The sequence below is a fragment of the Pantherophis guttatus genome, chromosome 1 (assembly GCF_059756535.1).
Source record: "Pantherophis guttatus breed Tessera chromosome 1, ASM5975653v1, whole genome shotgun sequence".
Classification (NCBI taxonomy): domain Eukaryota; kingdom Metazoa; phylum Chordata; class Lepidosauria; order Squamata; family Colubridae; genus Pantherophis; species Pantherophis guttatus.
In genome coordinates, this window is record NC_142063.1 from 338148474 (window position 1) to 338164776 (window position 16303).

Consider the following 16303-nt stretch of genomic DNA (forward strand, 5'->3'; position numbering starts at 1 on the left):
TGTGCAGCTGTGGCAGCAAAAGTACATTTAAAAGTGTTACACCCCGGTTGTGATTAGTCAGAAAATAGTAATTTTCTAATCCTAGAACTTTTTTCAGATTCTGAGTGCATTATTTAAACTGTAAGGAAAAAAAAAAGATTCAGGAGATCCTCAACTATTCCAGTGTTAATGTACTACTTATGCCTCCAGATTTGGAATCCAAATTTGGTTAATATCTGCAAAAATCTGTTGCATTAAATATCTTTAAGATCTTATCTTCCTCCTGAAACAAGAGTGAACTTTTAAAACTAGGTTAGAAGAACTGCTTTAAATGAACTTGTTGATATCCTGAAGGTATCTAAATATTTCTGCCCATCCCCTTCTAATCATTTGGATGCTTTTGGACACATCCAATTAACTAGCACGACACCACATTTCAGCTCCCAGCAAATTAAGCGTCTGAATTATTATCTCATTAAATAGCCAGGCTTGTAAGTGAAATGCCAGTAGTTAACTTAATTACAACAGCACTGCTCTTATAAGTGACCTCATTCTCATGTTTAAGCATGGGCGTAATGTGAGAACATTTGCAGACTACACAATTCAAGAGGGATTTCATGTGGAACTCGTTCCGAGAGATAGTTTCCGATTTGTTTGACAATGTCCAATGGGCCCAATTTTTCGATCATTGATGGAGTCATTCTTTTGATGTTATTTCTCCTGGACGAAGTTCTGTGTTCATCATTGAATTTTGTGGAAAAACTGCATGTGTGTGTCAGTGTGTGTCATCTTTGAAGCCACTTCTGTCATAGAGATTTTCAGATGAACAGCGAAGTAATACGTTGAGATTATAGGATCAATAATGGGGGTGTGGGGTGTGGTGACTCAGCAGTTAAGACGCAGGGCTTGTCAGCTGGAAACTCAGCAGCCCAGGTTCGAGACCTGAGTGCCACGCCATGGGGTGAGCTCCCGTCCTCACCCCAATTCCTGCCAACCTACCAGTTCAACAGCATGCGAATGCAAGTAGATAAATAGGTACCACTTTGATGGGAAGATAACAGCACTCCGGGACATAATGCTGGCCACATGACCACGGAAATGTCTTCAGACAGCGTTGGCTCAATGGCCTTGAAACAGAGGTGAATACCTCCTCCCCCATACTCAGCAACCACTAGTAGAGTAAAATGTGCAGGGACACCCTTATCTTTTTTTATAGGATCAATAATAATCCTTTCTAATTCGTAGATCTGCATGTTTTAATATTGTTTGAACAGCATTCCCCAAGATGGAGAAGAACCTCGTTCAACAAATGGTCATTTGCTGGGAATTGTGGGGTTGCAGCTCAGTGCATATGGATGGCATGTGCTTGGAGAAAGCTACAATAAAGCATAGAATATATGGATCTTTTGCAATACAACCTATACCTATTCTAGACCTGTCCCACCATAGTGATGCCCTAAGCCAGGGGTGTCAAACTCAAAGTTCACGGACCGAATCAGGCCTTCAGGGTGCTTAGGTGTGGCCCACGGGGCCGTCCTGGAAACAGTAAAGGACTGATCTCCAGTGCCTCTGCCAGCGAAAATGGAGCTCAGGAGCCTATTTTCACTGGCAGAGTGCACGGGCCACCACTAGCACCCCGACACGAGTGATGTCGAGCTGGCCACACCCACCCTGACCACACACCCCAGGCCCCCTCCAGGTCAAACACAATCCTGATGCGGCCCTCAGTGAAAACGAGTTTGACACCCCTGCCCTAAGCCCTCTTTGGAGGGTTACTCTCAGAATGTCAAATGGCTTTCTCCTGAATAAATCCCGAAGGCCATTTTCTACCTTGCTTTGCAACAGACTGTTTTGGATTGCTTGTTCTTCAAGCATGTTCTTATTACGTATTCCCATCTGTTTAATAAAAGGTTTAAAATCCATGTTTGCAAACGCCTGTCACTGTCTGTCATGTATTTTATTTATTTATTCGTTCAATCAATTTCTATAGCCGCCCATCTCAAGCCAATGGACTCTCTTCAGTTGACCGTTTTGCTTTCAAACATACTTTTTAAAAATAAGACAAATAACAAATAAGGTGAGAACAGCTTAAGTCATGCTTATTACATGGATTTCCTGGTGGTATCCCCAGAGTTTGCTGGGGAATTCTGGGAGCTAAAGTTTTAAGGTTGACAACATTGCACTAACCAGATCCAAGTTAAGTTAGTAACACAGTTGTTAAGTGAATCTGGCTTCTTCCCTGACTTTGCTTCTCAGAAGGTCGCAAAAGGGGATCACATGACCACGAGACACTGAAACTGTCATAAGTATGAGACAATTGCCAAGCATCTGAATGCTGCAATGGTCGTAAGGGTGAAAAATAGTTACAGTGTCATCGTAATTTGGAACAGTCACTAAATGAGCCGTTGTAAATTGAGGACTACCTCTATTGCCTGGGGATGTTGGGAATTATATTTAAGCAAATCTAGAAGGTACCAGGTTGGGGAATGCTACTTCTGGAGTATGTAACTTCTTATTGATAGTTATCCTTATTTATAGCCTCCTAGACACTCATAAGAATTTAGTTTTCCAGACAGCTTGGAACATGAATATGTGTTTTTTTTCAGTACCAGGCATGGAATTATTACTTCTGGGATCAATTGTGCCATATGTATATTTTGGGTTAGATTTTAGTGTATATTATTGTACTATTGTTGTTTTGGTTCTAGCCCAGGCAACCCACAGGCCACATATGGCCCTGGACAGCTAGTAAATGTGACCCTACATGATTCATAAACCTCTAACATTATTATGTGATTTATATACATCGACTACTGTGTATTAGATATTTTATATGTGGCCCAAAACAATTCTCTTCATTGCAGCCGAGGCATGCCAAAAGGATGGACTACTGTGTTGTATCCTGCATGCCTCTTACAATCACTTGACTAAATTCACCTATAAATTCACAAATAAATAAATCAAGACATTTGATTTCCCTTGTTATTTCTTTTCCGTTGTTACGATCGATTGTATAATTGTGATTTATCTTCCCCCGTCTAGGTTTAAGACCGGCCAAATCAATGGTGATCTGCTGATATATCACGTTTTGCTGACGCTGAAGCCTTACTACGCCAAGCCATACGAGATCGTCGTGGACCTCACTCACGCCGGGCCCAGCAACCGTTTCAAAACAGACTTCCTGTCCAAGTGGTTTGTAGTTTTCCCGGGATTCGCTTACGAAAACGTCTCTGCCGTCTTCATCTACAACTGCAACTCGTGGGTGAGGGAATACACCAAGTACCATGAGCGGCTCCTGACGGGCCTGAAAGGCAGCAAGAGGCTCATTTTCATTGACTCGCCTGGGAAATTAGCTGAGCACATAGACCACGACCAGCAGAAACTTCCAGCGGCCACTTTGGCTTTGGAAGAAGACCTGAAGGTTTTCCACAATGCCCTCAAACTGGCCCACAAAGACACCAAAGTTTCCATTAAAGTAAGTTGCGTGCTTTTGATCTCCGGTTTACTGTCTGTTTGGCATTTACAGCAGCTTTTCCCCAATCTGGTATCTTGCAGTAAGTGCTTCTCAACCACGGCCACTTTAAGACGAGTGAACTCAAATCCAGGATTAGAATAGAATAGAATAACAGAGAAGGGACCTTGGAGGTCTTCTAGTCCAAGCCCCTGCTCAGGCAGGAAACCCTACACCCGCGATGGTGAACCTATGGCACGCGTGCCACAGGTGGCACACAGAGCCATATCTGTGGGCACGTGAGCTCAGTTGTTGACTTCTGGAAGTCAGGAAACAGGCTGTTTCCGGCCTCCGGAGGGCCTCCGGAGGGGTGGGGAAGGCCGTTTTCGCCCTCCCCAGGTTCCTAGAAAGGCTCTGGAGCGTGGGGAGAGTGAAAAACAGGCCTTCCGGTCCCATCGGAAGTCGGCAAATGGGCCGTTTCCAGCCTCCGGAGGGCCTCCAGGGGGTTTGGGAAGGCTGTTTTCACCCTCCCCAGGCTCTTAGAAAGCCTCTGGAGCCTGGGGAAGGTGAAAAATGGGCTCACCATGCCATTGCGTGCCAAAAGCGGGGGGAGTACAGGGGAGCATGCGCTCATGTGCAGGGGGGCAGGGCACATAGAATTATGAGTGTGGCATGCGCACAATCCCCCACGCTCCCCATGCTTTTGCCACGCAGTGGCAAAAAGGTTAGCCATCATTGCCCTACACCATTTCAGACAAATGGTTGTCCAATCTCTTCTTAAAAACTTTCGTGTTGGAGCATTCAGAACTTCTGGAGGCAAGTTGTTCCACTGATTAATTGTTCTAAGTGACAGGAAATTTCTCCTTAATTCTAGGTTGCTCCTCTCCTTGATTAGTTTTCACCCATTGCTTCTTGTCCTATCCTCAGGTGTGTTGGAGAAGAGGTTGACTCCCTGTTCTTTGTGTCAGCCCCTGAGATATTGGAACGCTCCTATCATGTCACCCCTAGTCCTTCTTTTGATCAAACTAGACATACCCAGTTCCAGCAATTGTTCTTTATATGTTTTAGCTTCCAGCCCCCTAATCATCTTTGTTGCTCTTCTCTGCACTCTTTCTAGAATCTCCACATCTTTTTTACATCGTGGCAACCAAAATTGGATGCAATATTCCACATATGGCCTTACCAAAGGCATTATAAAGTGTATTAGCACTTCACAGCCTCAAACTGTGGTTGGCTTTTTTGGCAGCTGCAGCACAATACTGGCTCATATTTAATCAAGCATAATATATATGAGAGTGGGTGTGAAGGCTCAGTGGTTAAAGACACTGAGCATATCAGCTGGAAAGCTCAGGTTCGAGACCCGAATGCCACACAATGGGGTGAGCTCCAGTTCCTTGCCCGAGCTCCTGCCCACTTAGCAGTTTGAAAGCATGCAAATGTGAGTGGATAAATAGGTACCACTTTGGTGGGAAGGTAACAGCAAACCATGCACTTTTGGCATATACCATACTAGCCACATGGCCACAGAAAATGTCTTCGGACAATGCTGGCTCCCTCAGCCAAGAATCAGAGATGAGGACTTTGCCCTAAAGTTGGACACAGCTGGACAGACTTGACCTAATATTATACACAAATTTCTTGCCCACATTTTGCATAACTTTCAGTGACTGTCGCTTTAACTTATTAGCTAGCTGGAGTAAGTTAGATGAAATAGTCATGTATTTTCTACTTGAAAAACGCTGATCCTTAAGAACGGGTACCCGGCCACACCCACCCAGTTGGCTGCGATGACCAGGCCACGCCCACCCCAGCCCTCCATGGGCAAAACGTGGCCTCGTGATAGGATCGAGTTTGACACCCCTGCTTAAGAAGGACTGATTTTGGATTCCAGATGATTATAAATATTGTAACAATAAAAGATGTCCCTTCCTATTGTATTGGTTGCCATCCTGCCATTTTCAAAACATTTCAAAAGAATATTAAAGCCTATTGCCGGGGGAGTGGGATTCCCTTTTATCTCTGTAAGGGAGTACCATAACTTAGGGGTTGTCCAACCTTGGCAACTTTAAGACTTGTGGACTTCAGTTCCCAGAAGGGCTGGCTGGGGAATTCTGGGAGTTGAAGTCCACAAGTCTTAAAGTTGCCACGTTGGACACCCCTGCCGTAGTTGATGCTACTTGGGGTGCCTTGATTTTCTTTTCTCCCACCCAAACTCAATGCCTTCCACAGGTTGGCTCCACAGCTGTCCAAGTGACTTCAGCTGAGCGCACCAGAGTCCTGGGCCAGACCGTGTTCCTGAATGACATTTACTACGCTTCGGAAATAGAAGAAATCTGCCTGGTGGATGAGAACCAGTTCACCTTAACCATTGCCAACCAAGGCACACCTCTGACTTTCATGCACCAGGAGTGCGAAGCTATTGTACAGTCCATCATTCATATACGGACACGATGGGAATTATCCCAGCCCGACTCTATACCGCAACATACGAAAATCCGTCCCAAGGATGTGCCAGGAACCCTGCTGAACATCGCGCTGCTTAATCTAGGGAGCTCGGACCCAAGTCTACGGTACGTCTCGCTTTCGTTTGTGGAGGGATTTTGAGGCTTCATTTCGAATGAGTCCGGCTGCAGGTAGTCTCGATTTATGACCACAATTGAGCCCAAACTTTCCATTGCTAAGCAAGGCAGGTGATAGGTGAGTTGTGCCCCGTTTTGTGACCTTTGTGCCATGGTTGTTAAGCTACGAATCGCTACAGCTGTTAAGTGAATCATACATGTAAGGCCAATCTGGTTTCCCCCATTGACTTTGCTTATCAGAAGTTCCCTAGGAAGTTTGAAAATAACAATCCCAAAACATGCTGTGACCATTTGAGTCCCTTGGGAGTTGGGCGGCATAGAAATGCGATAAATTAAATCTTTTAATATATGTGCTGATTGTGAAGCCCCCAAAGTTTGATCACATAACTGTGGCGATGCTGCAATGGTCATAAGTGTGAGAACTGGTCATAAATCACTTTCTTCGGTGCCCTTGTAGCTTTGGAAGGTCGTTAAATGGATGGTTGTAAGTCGAGAACTACCTGTATAGAAACTAAAGGTGTGTTGGTCTTGAATCTCTTCCAGATTCTTTGCTTTCCTTAACTCGATTTTGAGGCTGATTATTTTCCCCTGCCTTTTTCTCCCTATTACAGGTAGTCCTCAACTTATGGCCACAATTGAGCCCCAAATTTATGTTGCTAAGTGAGAATTTTAGTTTTGCCCCATTTTACAATTTTTCGTGCCACATTTGTTAAGTGAATCTGGCTTTCCCATTCACTTTGCTTCTCAGAAGGTCGCAAAAGGGGATCACATAACGTCATAAATGTGAGTCAGTTCTCAAGCATTCGAATGTCAATCACGTGACCATGGGGATGCTGCAACGGTCATAAGTGCGAAAAATGGTCATAGGTCACTTCTTTCAGTGCCGTTGTAACTTTCGAACGGTCACTATGCGGACTGTTTGTAAGTCGAGGACTACCTGTGCATAATTTGTTTTCCTTTCACTGAAAACTGATTCTGTAAAGTGTATTTTGGGAGGGCGGGAGGGGGACATGCATCCAATTCATGCCTTCACTGATTTTTATGACTCAAGTCAGATTACCCAGTTTGGAAGCATTGTGATGAACTGAAAAGCTGGTTCTGATTAATCGATTAGCATGTTTTTAAAATCGTTTTTATTCTACTGAATACAAATACTTAAAAAAAAAAAAGAAAAGCAGGTAGGTTTGCTGGCACCCTTCAAAAGAGACATTTCTCACCCCACCCCCCTCGCTCTTTCATCTCCCAGGAGGAAATGCCTGTTTTAAGGTAATGCCGAGAAAAGTGTTTGTATATATCATCTCAAATAGAGCAATGCAGTTTTTCTTAAAATGATGTGACAGGTGGTCCTCGACTTACGACCACAATTGAGCCCAGAATTTCTGTTGCTACGGGAGAGAAGTTCAGTGAGTTTTGCTCCATGTTGCGACTTTTCTTGCCACGGTTGTTAAAGTGAATCACTGCGGTTGTTAAGTTAGTAACATGGCTGTTAAGTGAATCTGGTTAAGCGAAGGTCACAAAAGGTGATCCTATGAACCTGGGACGCTGCAACCGTCATAAATATGAGTCAGTTGCCAAGCGTCTGAATTTGGATCACGTGACCGCGGGGACGCTGTGAAAAACAGTCAAAAGTCACTTTTTTGGCTGCTGAAATTTTGAGTGGTCACTAAATGAACTGTTGTAAGTTGAGGACTACCTGTAACCTCTCACCTGTTAGTTTTATGTAGATTTCATCATCACCTAATGGAGAGAGGTTCCTATGGCTGACCAAATAAGACTCTTGAGTCGATTTTGGGGGGATCACAGGCCAAATATGTTGATATCAATGTTAAGAAATCACTTGGTTGAGTTGGACAGCTATAGAAATTGATTGATTGATTGATTGATTGATTGATTGATTGAATGAATGAATGAATGAAAGAATGAAAGAAATAGGCTTCTGAACATAAGACTTTCTGGACTTCACCAAGGAAACGTTTTTTAACGCATTCCTTATTTTTTGTTGCAGGTCTGCGGCCTATAATCTTCTCTGTGCCTTAACTTGTACTTTTAATTTAAAGATTGAAGGCCAATTACTGGAAACGTCAGGTCTCTGTATCCCTGCAAACAACACTCTTTTCATTGTCTCCATTAGTAAGACTCTGGCAGCTAACGAACCCCACCTTACCCTAGAGTTTTTGGAAGAATGCATTTCTGGATTTAGCAAGTCTAGTAAGTAATATTACCTCACTTTTCCTGTTTATACAAGGTAAATAACTAGTATCGCTTGACATCTCCAATGAGGAAGTCAGCAGCGCAGATATTAGGGATAAATGGGAGGGGTGGATATATTAAAAAACAGTTCATAATAATACAAGGAATCCTCACTTAACGATGATAATTGGAGCCAGAATTTCTGCCACTAAGCAAATGCAATCAAAAAGTGTGAGGTCCCATCATCACATTGCTTAGCAACGGCAATCCTGACAATATCCATTGTTGTCATTAAGCGAGGCTCATGAGTCATTACGTAAGGACCTCCTGGCAACTTCCTGACAGCCTCCAGCAAGCAAAGTCGATGGGGAAGCCAGGAGAAAGTCAGAAGTCCCAGGCAGTTCTCAAGCAGGCCAGTAAGTGTGTAAAGGAGCTGTTGTAGCACAAGGGTGGCTATTGCCAGGTGGGAGAGGGTGTAGCAATAATGCAATAAAAATGAAGGCATTACTTGAAAAATGTACAGTTGGAGAGTTGGAGAAGTGTGTATGTAGGCAACATACCCATGGCACATACTCAATGAAGTTTAGAGTTTTAGTGACTCCATGAGTGCAGCAATTAGTAAAAGGCAGATTTACATGAAAATATGAGAATTGTTCTTTAAAAAACCCTGAAGAGGGAGAGCAAAACACATTTTTGGGAACCCTGAATTAATTCTACAAATCCGGCACCACATTAAAAACAGCATAGGCCCCATCTCTTTTACTGTACATATGGAAATGTAATCTCTGCTCCCGTTTAAAAAAAAATTCTATGGGTAGACAGAATTATTGAAGTGCTTAGTGCAGTGTTTCTCAGCCTTGGCCACTTGAGGATGTGTGGACTTCAACTCCCAGAATTCCCTAGTCAGGATGGCAAGAGGCATGCTAACTCGGATGAAGCAGAAAGAACTTTTTCTGCAACATACAGTTTCTTAACTCTGTTTCTTTAAAAGAGTCTAGAAGTTGAGTCATGGCAACTTCCTTTCTTTTTCGTTTGAAACATTTCGCTGTAGAGATTCTCAGTCATCCAGGTCATGGCTGTCCCAAAGGTGCTTTTTCAGGAGGCAACTGGACTTTCTTGTTTTTTTCTTTTGAAGACATTTCGCTTCTCATCCAAGAAGCTTCTTCAGCTCTGGCAGGATAGTGGAATATCCTTCCGTACCCCACTCTCCTGCCAGAGCTGAAGAAGCTTCTTGGATGAGAAGCGAAATGTCTTCAAAAGAAAAAACAAGAAAGTCCAGTTGCCTCCTGAAAAAGCATCTTTGGGCTTATCCTAGTAGCTTCTTCAGTCTGAGCAAATTGATTAAGGGGACCCCATATATGTCTCCAGAATGGTTTCATTTCTCAGCTAATCTGATTGGCTTGTTAGGTGCATAGGCAGAGATCATTAAAAATTGTTGCTCCTAAATCCTTTACTTAGGTGGTCCTTAAGCGTGGCCTCCCTGGTGAACCCGTGTAATGATCTTGATCTTCCTGGGGTTTTGTTTCTGCAAGTCACCTGTGGTCACCGTGAGTTGGGCAGCCATATAAATGTTCTCAATAAATAAATAAAATACGAGGTGAAATAAAAGAAGGGGCACAAGAGGATGTTCAGAAATGCCATCTTGGGGGTGGGGGCTGAATTTAAGACTTGGGATACAGGTTTTGAATCATATTCAAGCTTGGCCAACACCCAAGGAAATACATTGCTGAAAATTTGCATTCCTCAATCCAGGACATGGAATTTGAGAAGTCGTGATGCATGCTGCTTTCATTGAGATAATGAATTAATCACCTGCTCATTTTCTTCTGGTCCAAGTTGTTGTAGAAGCCTCTCTGTCTCTCTCTTTCTCTTCCCCCCCTCCCCCCCAGCAAGCATGAGTCTGTAAGCTCAAAATAAATTCCAACCCTCCCACCTGACATCCACTTCTGCTCTTCCAGTGGGAAGCGTGGGTGGAAAAGGAAAAGAACTCTTTTCCCTGGTGCTTACAATTCAGACTCACTGAGAAGACGGGAGATTTAGAGGTTCATGGAACGGGTGTAAGAAATTTTTAAAAAACAAACAAACCTGTCTAGCCTGTTTGCTGGTATTGTTGGGGAAATTATTTGATATGGTCCAAGGTAAGGGGAAGAACCAAGATTCCTTTGCCCCGGGCACATCTCCCCACTCAAAACAACTGTCTGTTGGGAAACGACCATGAAAAAGGTCCCTCTTCTTGAACTTGCTGAAGGAATTCAACACAGATTACAAAGTCAAAAGTGTGCTGTCAGCTCTGCTAATATTTGGAGAGTCTTATCCATGAAGTCTGGTTATATGTGTGGTTGTGTTTGAAGGTGCCCTGCCTTTGATCTGCAGCCCAAGGCCCATTTGGGTTCATTGCAGAAGACCTAAGCGATGTTGTTAGTTTCTTTTGTCATTCAGCATCGTATCTCACACAACTTTTGATCTTGAAAGGCCTACTTGCCTTTCAAGAATGGGGGCCTGGACATCACTAATCCAGGACCTCTTGGCAGAGAGAATCCTTATTTGCTGTCTTTCTAGTATACTTTGTTTCCCACCACCACCACCACACACACACAAATAACTTCCAAGCTTTGTTCCAAAAGATGATTGGGCAAACGTTTACACAAGACTCTTTTCTAATATGTCTCTCTTTGTTTATTTGAATTTCAGGTATTGAACTAAAACATCTCTGCCTGGAATATATGACCCCCTGGTTATTGAATCTGGTCCGCTTCTGCAAACATAACGATGATGCTCGGCGCCAGCGAGTCACAGCGATTCTTGATAAGCTTATAACAATGACAATAAATGAGAAGCAGATGTATCCTTCCATTCAAGCCAAGATATGGGGTAGTTTGGGACAGGTACTGTTTTTGATTGATTCCCCCCCCCCCTCTCAGTTTTTGGTTGAAGAATAAACAATATGTTTTCTACTATATCCTGTACTTGACAGTGCAAGATTAATATCCTCCCCAAAAAACGTTTCTGCCATGTCCTGGTGAAGTTATTGAAAGCACAAAGTTATTGTAGGGTCTTCTGGTTTCTGCAGTGTCACCTAGTTTTTTTTTCAACAAAGCTTATTACCCGATAAGATAAGTGCTCTTATTTATGAACTGGCTGGTTGCAGAGCCTGACACTGACTTGGGCCAAAAGGAAAGGATTGGACCAAGGTCACCCGGCCAGTTTCTGTGCGTAAGGGAGGACTAGAACCTGCATCATCCAGCATAGGAAATCAGGAGCCAGGCAGTTCCAATGAAGATAGTGTGCTAATGTCTCTACAAGAATCTGAACTACTAACAGTAAAAGCAGAGTGGTTCTAGATAGGAATTCAAAATGGAATTCAAGGTGGACTGGACTCCGATCTCTTGTGGGTGGGAAGGAACTCAAGATTGAAGATGCATTTGACTTGTCCCTCGGGCTCAGCCTGGTCATATCCTACATCCCTCTTCCCACTCTATCTACTACCTTTACCACATTGGCTCTTAAGAAAGTAGCTCGGGTTTCCATGCCTAAGGGAGGATTTGGGTCTCCTCAGGTCCAGAGCTATTACCCCACACTGTCCTCTTTCCCTGTTCAGAGTAAACTATTAAATATCTTTTAAACATTACTATGGTGGTTATTTGGATTTATCTTTCAGGACTTTTGTTGATAATAAGCTGGTAAATGAATCAAATTTTATGTGCAGAAAAACTTGGCATTTCTGTCAAAATCAACCTTCCAGCTTCACACAGTTGTGGAAAGCTTTTTTTATTATTATTTTCATGGGCAAAATTCACAGAGGTCTGGGTTAGGCTATCTGATTAAAGAATGTACTCATTTTATCTCATTATTTTAGAGGGCTCTTGGCACTTACCCATTTTCTTATGATAAAAGTGACAAAGACATTTAGAAAAATTAAAATTGTCTATATTCATGCTTAATTTTAATCCAAGGAATGTTTCTATATAATTAAACCTTCAGAACACCAGATTATTTGTGTATTTATTTATTATCAAACTTATGCCACCAACCTACAGAGGTGGCTGTAGGTGGTTTACTGTTATATATGTGACTCAACCTTTTGATAGGCATTTAACTGAATGATGCTAGCAAGAAGCTACTTACAATACCCAGATGAGCATAGATCAGGGGTGAGCAAATGTGGCCCTTTTACAACCGGTGGACTTCAACTCCCAGAATTCCTGAGGCAGCCAAGCTGTCTCAGGAATTCTGGGAGTTGAAGTCCACCGGTTGTAAAAGGGCCACATTTGCCCACCTCTGGCATAGATTAACACCAAGATTATCATCAGCAAAATGATAATCATCAAAATCATCATTATTATCATCAAAAGCAAAAGTTTTAAAGAAGAGATTGGACAACCATTTGTCTGAAATGGCATAGGGTTCCATGTCTGAGCAGGGGGTTGGATTAGAAAACCTCCAAGGTCCCTTCCAACTCTGTTATAGCAATAACACTTAGACTTATATAACACCGTACAGTGCTTTTACAGCCCTCTCTAAGTGGTTCACAGAGTTAGCCTCTTGCCCCCAACAATCTGGGTCCTCATTTTACCCACCTCGGAAGGATGGAAGGCTGAGTCAACCTTGAGCCTGGTGAGGGGAGGAGAAGAGAGAAGAGAAGAGAAGAGTTGGAAGGGACCTTAGAGGTCTTCTAGTCCAACCCTCTGCTTAGGCAGGAAACCCTACACCACTTCAGACAAATGGTTATCTAATCTCTTCTTAAAACTTCCAGTGTTGGAGCATTTACAACTTCCGAAGGCAAGTTGTTCCACTGATTAATTGTTCTAACTGTCAGGAAATTTCTCCTTAGTTCTAAATTGCTTCTCTCCGTGATTAGTTTTCACCCATTGCCTCTTGTCCTGTCCTCAGGTGCTTTGGAGAATAGTTTGACCCCCTCTTCTTTGGGGCAGCCCCTGAGATATCTGAACAGTGCTAAATTGCAGCCAGCCAGCAGTCAGCAGAAGTAGCCTGCAGTACTGCACTCTAACCACTGCACCACCACAGCTCAACCACGGGTTATTCTGTTATTCTGTTCTTGACCACAGCTGTTTTCTTGCCTTTTCGACAGATAACTGATCTACTTGATGTGGTGTTGGACAGTTTTATCAAAACTAGTGCCACAGGAGGACTGGGGTCCATCAAAGCAGAAGTCATGGCAGATACAGCTGTTGCTCTGGCTTCTGGAAACGTGAAGCTGGTTTCCAGCAAAGTAAGCATTTTCCTCTTGAATTTAACTAGTTAATCTTTTCAGACGTGGATGGAAATCAGTCAGTGGTATTTCTTTCTCCTTCTTCACTTGTCCTTTTTTCAGATAGTAGGGAAAGTGCTAACTGAATGGTACAAAACGACGTCCATATTGAAAAATATTATAGGTAGTCCTCGACTTACAACACTTTGCTTAGTGACTATTAAAGGTTACAACAGCATTGAAAAAAGTGACTGATTGATTGATTGAATGAATGAATGAATGATATTGCCGCCTATTCACCCATCACGACACACTTACAGCGGTTGCAGCATCTCCATGGTCACATGATCAAAATTCAGACACTTAGCAGCTGACTCATCTTTATGACGGTTGTAAAATCCTGGGGTCATGTGATCCCCTTTTTGTGAGACCTTCTGACAAAGTCAGTGGGGAAGCCAGGTTCACTTAACAACCATGGTACTAACTTAGCAACTGCAGTGATTCACTTAACAACTGTGGCAAGAAAGGTTGTAAAATGGGGCAAAACTCACTTAACAAATGTCTCGCTTAGCAATGTAAATTTTGGGCTCAATTGTGGTCGTAAGTCAAGGACTAGCTTTTTATAATACAGCAAAAATAATATGATTCCACTGGTCAGTGCACGATACTGTAGCCAGCAGTTATATAATTCGGGGAAGCTCAGAAGCACAGCTTTAAGGCGTTAGCGGACTCTGTTGTGAGCTGACATCAAGAGTGCATGTAAAAGTATTCAATTTCAATGTTGTCGATCTCATTCATTGGATTTTTTTATCTAGTTATTCTTCTCCACAAGAACAGCTTCAAAGAAATCTATTGTTCTCTGTAAACTGAAACTGGATTTCCAGGCTGTTGATGGAGTAGCTCTTGAAATGCTGCTTGGTTGGCCATTCAGCCAGTCACAATACAGTAACATCCTAAAGGTGCTTTTTCAAGAGGCAACTGGACTTTCTGGTTTTTCTGTGAAGACACTTCGCTTCTCGTCCAAGAAGAAGTGCTGAAGAAGCTTCCTTGATGAGAAGCGAAATGTCTTTAAAAAAAACCCAGAAAGTCCAGTTGCCTCTTGAAAAAGTACCTTAGGGACAACCATGATCTGGAGGACTGATAATCTCCATAAATACAGTAACATCTAAGTTCTTTGGAAACTTTTCACAATAGCTTGCTTATTTATTTATTTATTTATTTATTTATTTATTTATTTATTTATTTATTTATTTATTTATTTATTTATTTATTTATTTATTTATTTATTTATTTATTTATTTATTTATTTATTTATTTATTTATTTATTTAATTTCTATACCGCCTTTCTCCCATAGGACTCAAGGCGGTGTACAGTCAAGAAAAATATAGACACACAAACATCATAAAATTGCTAATTAAAATTATTACTTAGTTTGGTCAATCAAATAAAACCCAGAATTAGATAACATTTAAAAAATCATTCAGATGTTCGTATGTTTAGCCCCGCCTGTTGGAACATCAGGGTCTTGAGGGCACAGTGGAAAGCACGGAGATCAGGGATATTCCGTATCTCCGGGGGCAGTTCATTCCAAAGGGTTGGAGCCCCCACAGAGAAGGCCCTCCCCCTGGGAGTCGCCAGTCGACATAATTTGACTGACGGTACCCTGAGTAGTCCCTCCCTGTGAGAACGAACTGGTCGGTGGGAGGCTATTGGTGGCAAAAGACGGTCTCGTAGGTACCCAGGTCCTAAGCCATGGAGCGCTTTAAAGGTGATAACTAACACCTTGAATCACACCCGGAAGACCACCGGGAGCCAGTGCAGCTCGCGTAGGAGAGGTGTTACATGGGCGTAACGAGCTGTGCCCATAATCACCCGCGCGGCTATGTTCTGGACCAGCTGGAGCCTCCGAGTGCTTTTCAAGGGGAGCCCCATGTGGAGAGCATTACAGTAGTCCATACGGGAGGTAACTAGGGCATGAGTGACTGTGCGCAAGGCGTCCCGATCCAGAAAGGGACGCAACTGGCGGATCAGGTGAACCTGATAAAAGGCACCCCTGGCCACGGCCATCAAATGATCTTCTAAAGATAACCGTGAATCCAGGAGGACACCCAAGTTGCGGGCCCTCTCTGTGGGGAGCAAGATCTCATCCCCTATTGTCAGTGATGGTACCAGCTGACTATACCGGGACGCCGGAAGCCACAGCCACTCGGTCTTGGAGGGGTTGATTTGATTTATCATTCATTTTAATTTCCCATTTCTGAAGCTATCTAACTTCTTGACCACTCTGGGTAGCACACAAATTTAACAGGATGAAATAGAACAAGTGACAGTATTCCAGGAACCTGTGACTGGTTACTTAGCAACTGTTCAAAGTTGTGACTGACGCAAAAAGGGACTTACAACATGGATTCGAAGTTCAATCAGGCCCCCTCTGAAGTCATGTGATAGAACTCTGGGCATTCAGCCACAGAGCCGTTCGTAGCATCTGGCAGTCATGTGGCTACATTTTATGACGGTTTTGCCTAAAATGGGCACTTCCAATTTTTGTCAAAATGATGCTCATAGCAAACTATTAACTGGATTCGCTTGATTGGGGGGGGGATCACAGTGATTTGCTTGAGAGCTATCTGCAAAAATGGTGGTAAAATCAGGTCAGTCACATGACCGTTATGACATGCAATCATAATGGGCAGGGACCATTGCAGTCATAGGTCGAGGACATACGATCTTCCTAAATTTCTGAGTTCTTCGTTTGATCATTGTCCTCATCAATATAGGATTTCATATATGGGGGAAAGAGTTTGTTCTCAGTGGGAAAATCTTAATCTGTTCCTCATTACAGATATATTTTTTAAATAAAGCCTACAATTGAAGTGTTGCATCTTATGATTCT

The 16303-nt window shown here is 42.9% G+C and overlaps 1 protein-coding gene across 6 annotated transcripts in view; it reads left to right on the forward strand.

Moving 5' to 3' along the window:
• Positions 1 to 16303, forward strand: part of NF1 (neurofibromin 1) — a 233596-nt gene that overhangs the window by 172433 nt on the left and 44860 nt on the right. For all 6 annotated transcript variants that reach the window (XM_060693204.2, XM_060693205.2, XM_060693206.2 and 3 more), the window contains 5 exons: positions 3022 to 3454; positions 5660 to 6000; positions 8015 to 8217; positions 10891 to 11084; positions 13289 to 13429. In XM_060693204.2, coding sequence (XP_060549187.2) covers positions 3022 to 3454; positions 5660 to 6000; positions 8015 to 8217; positions 10891 to 11084; positions 13289 to 13429 — 1312 coding nt within the window. The remainder of the gene's footprint in view (positions 1 to 3021; positions 3455 to 5659; positions 6001 to 8014; positions 8218 to 10890; positions 11085 to 13288; positions 13430 to 16303) is intronic.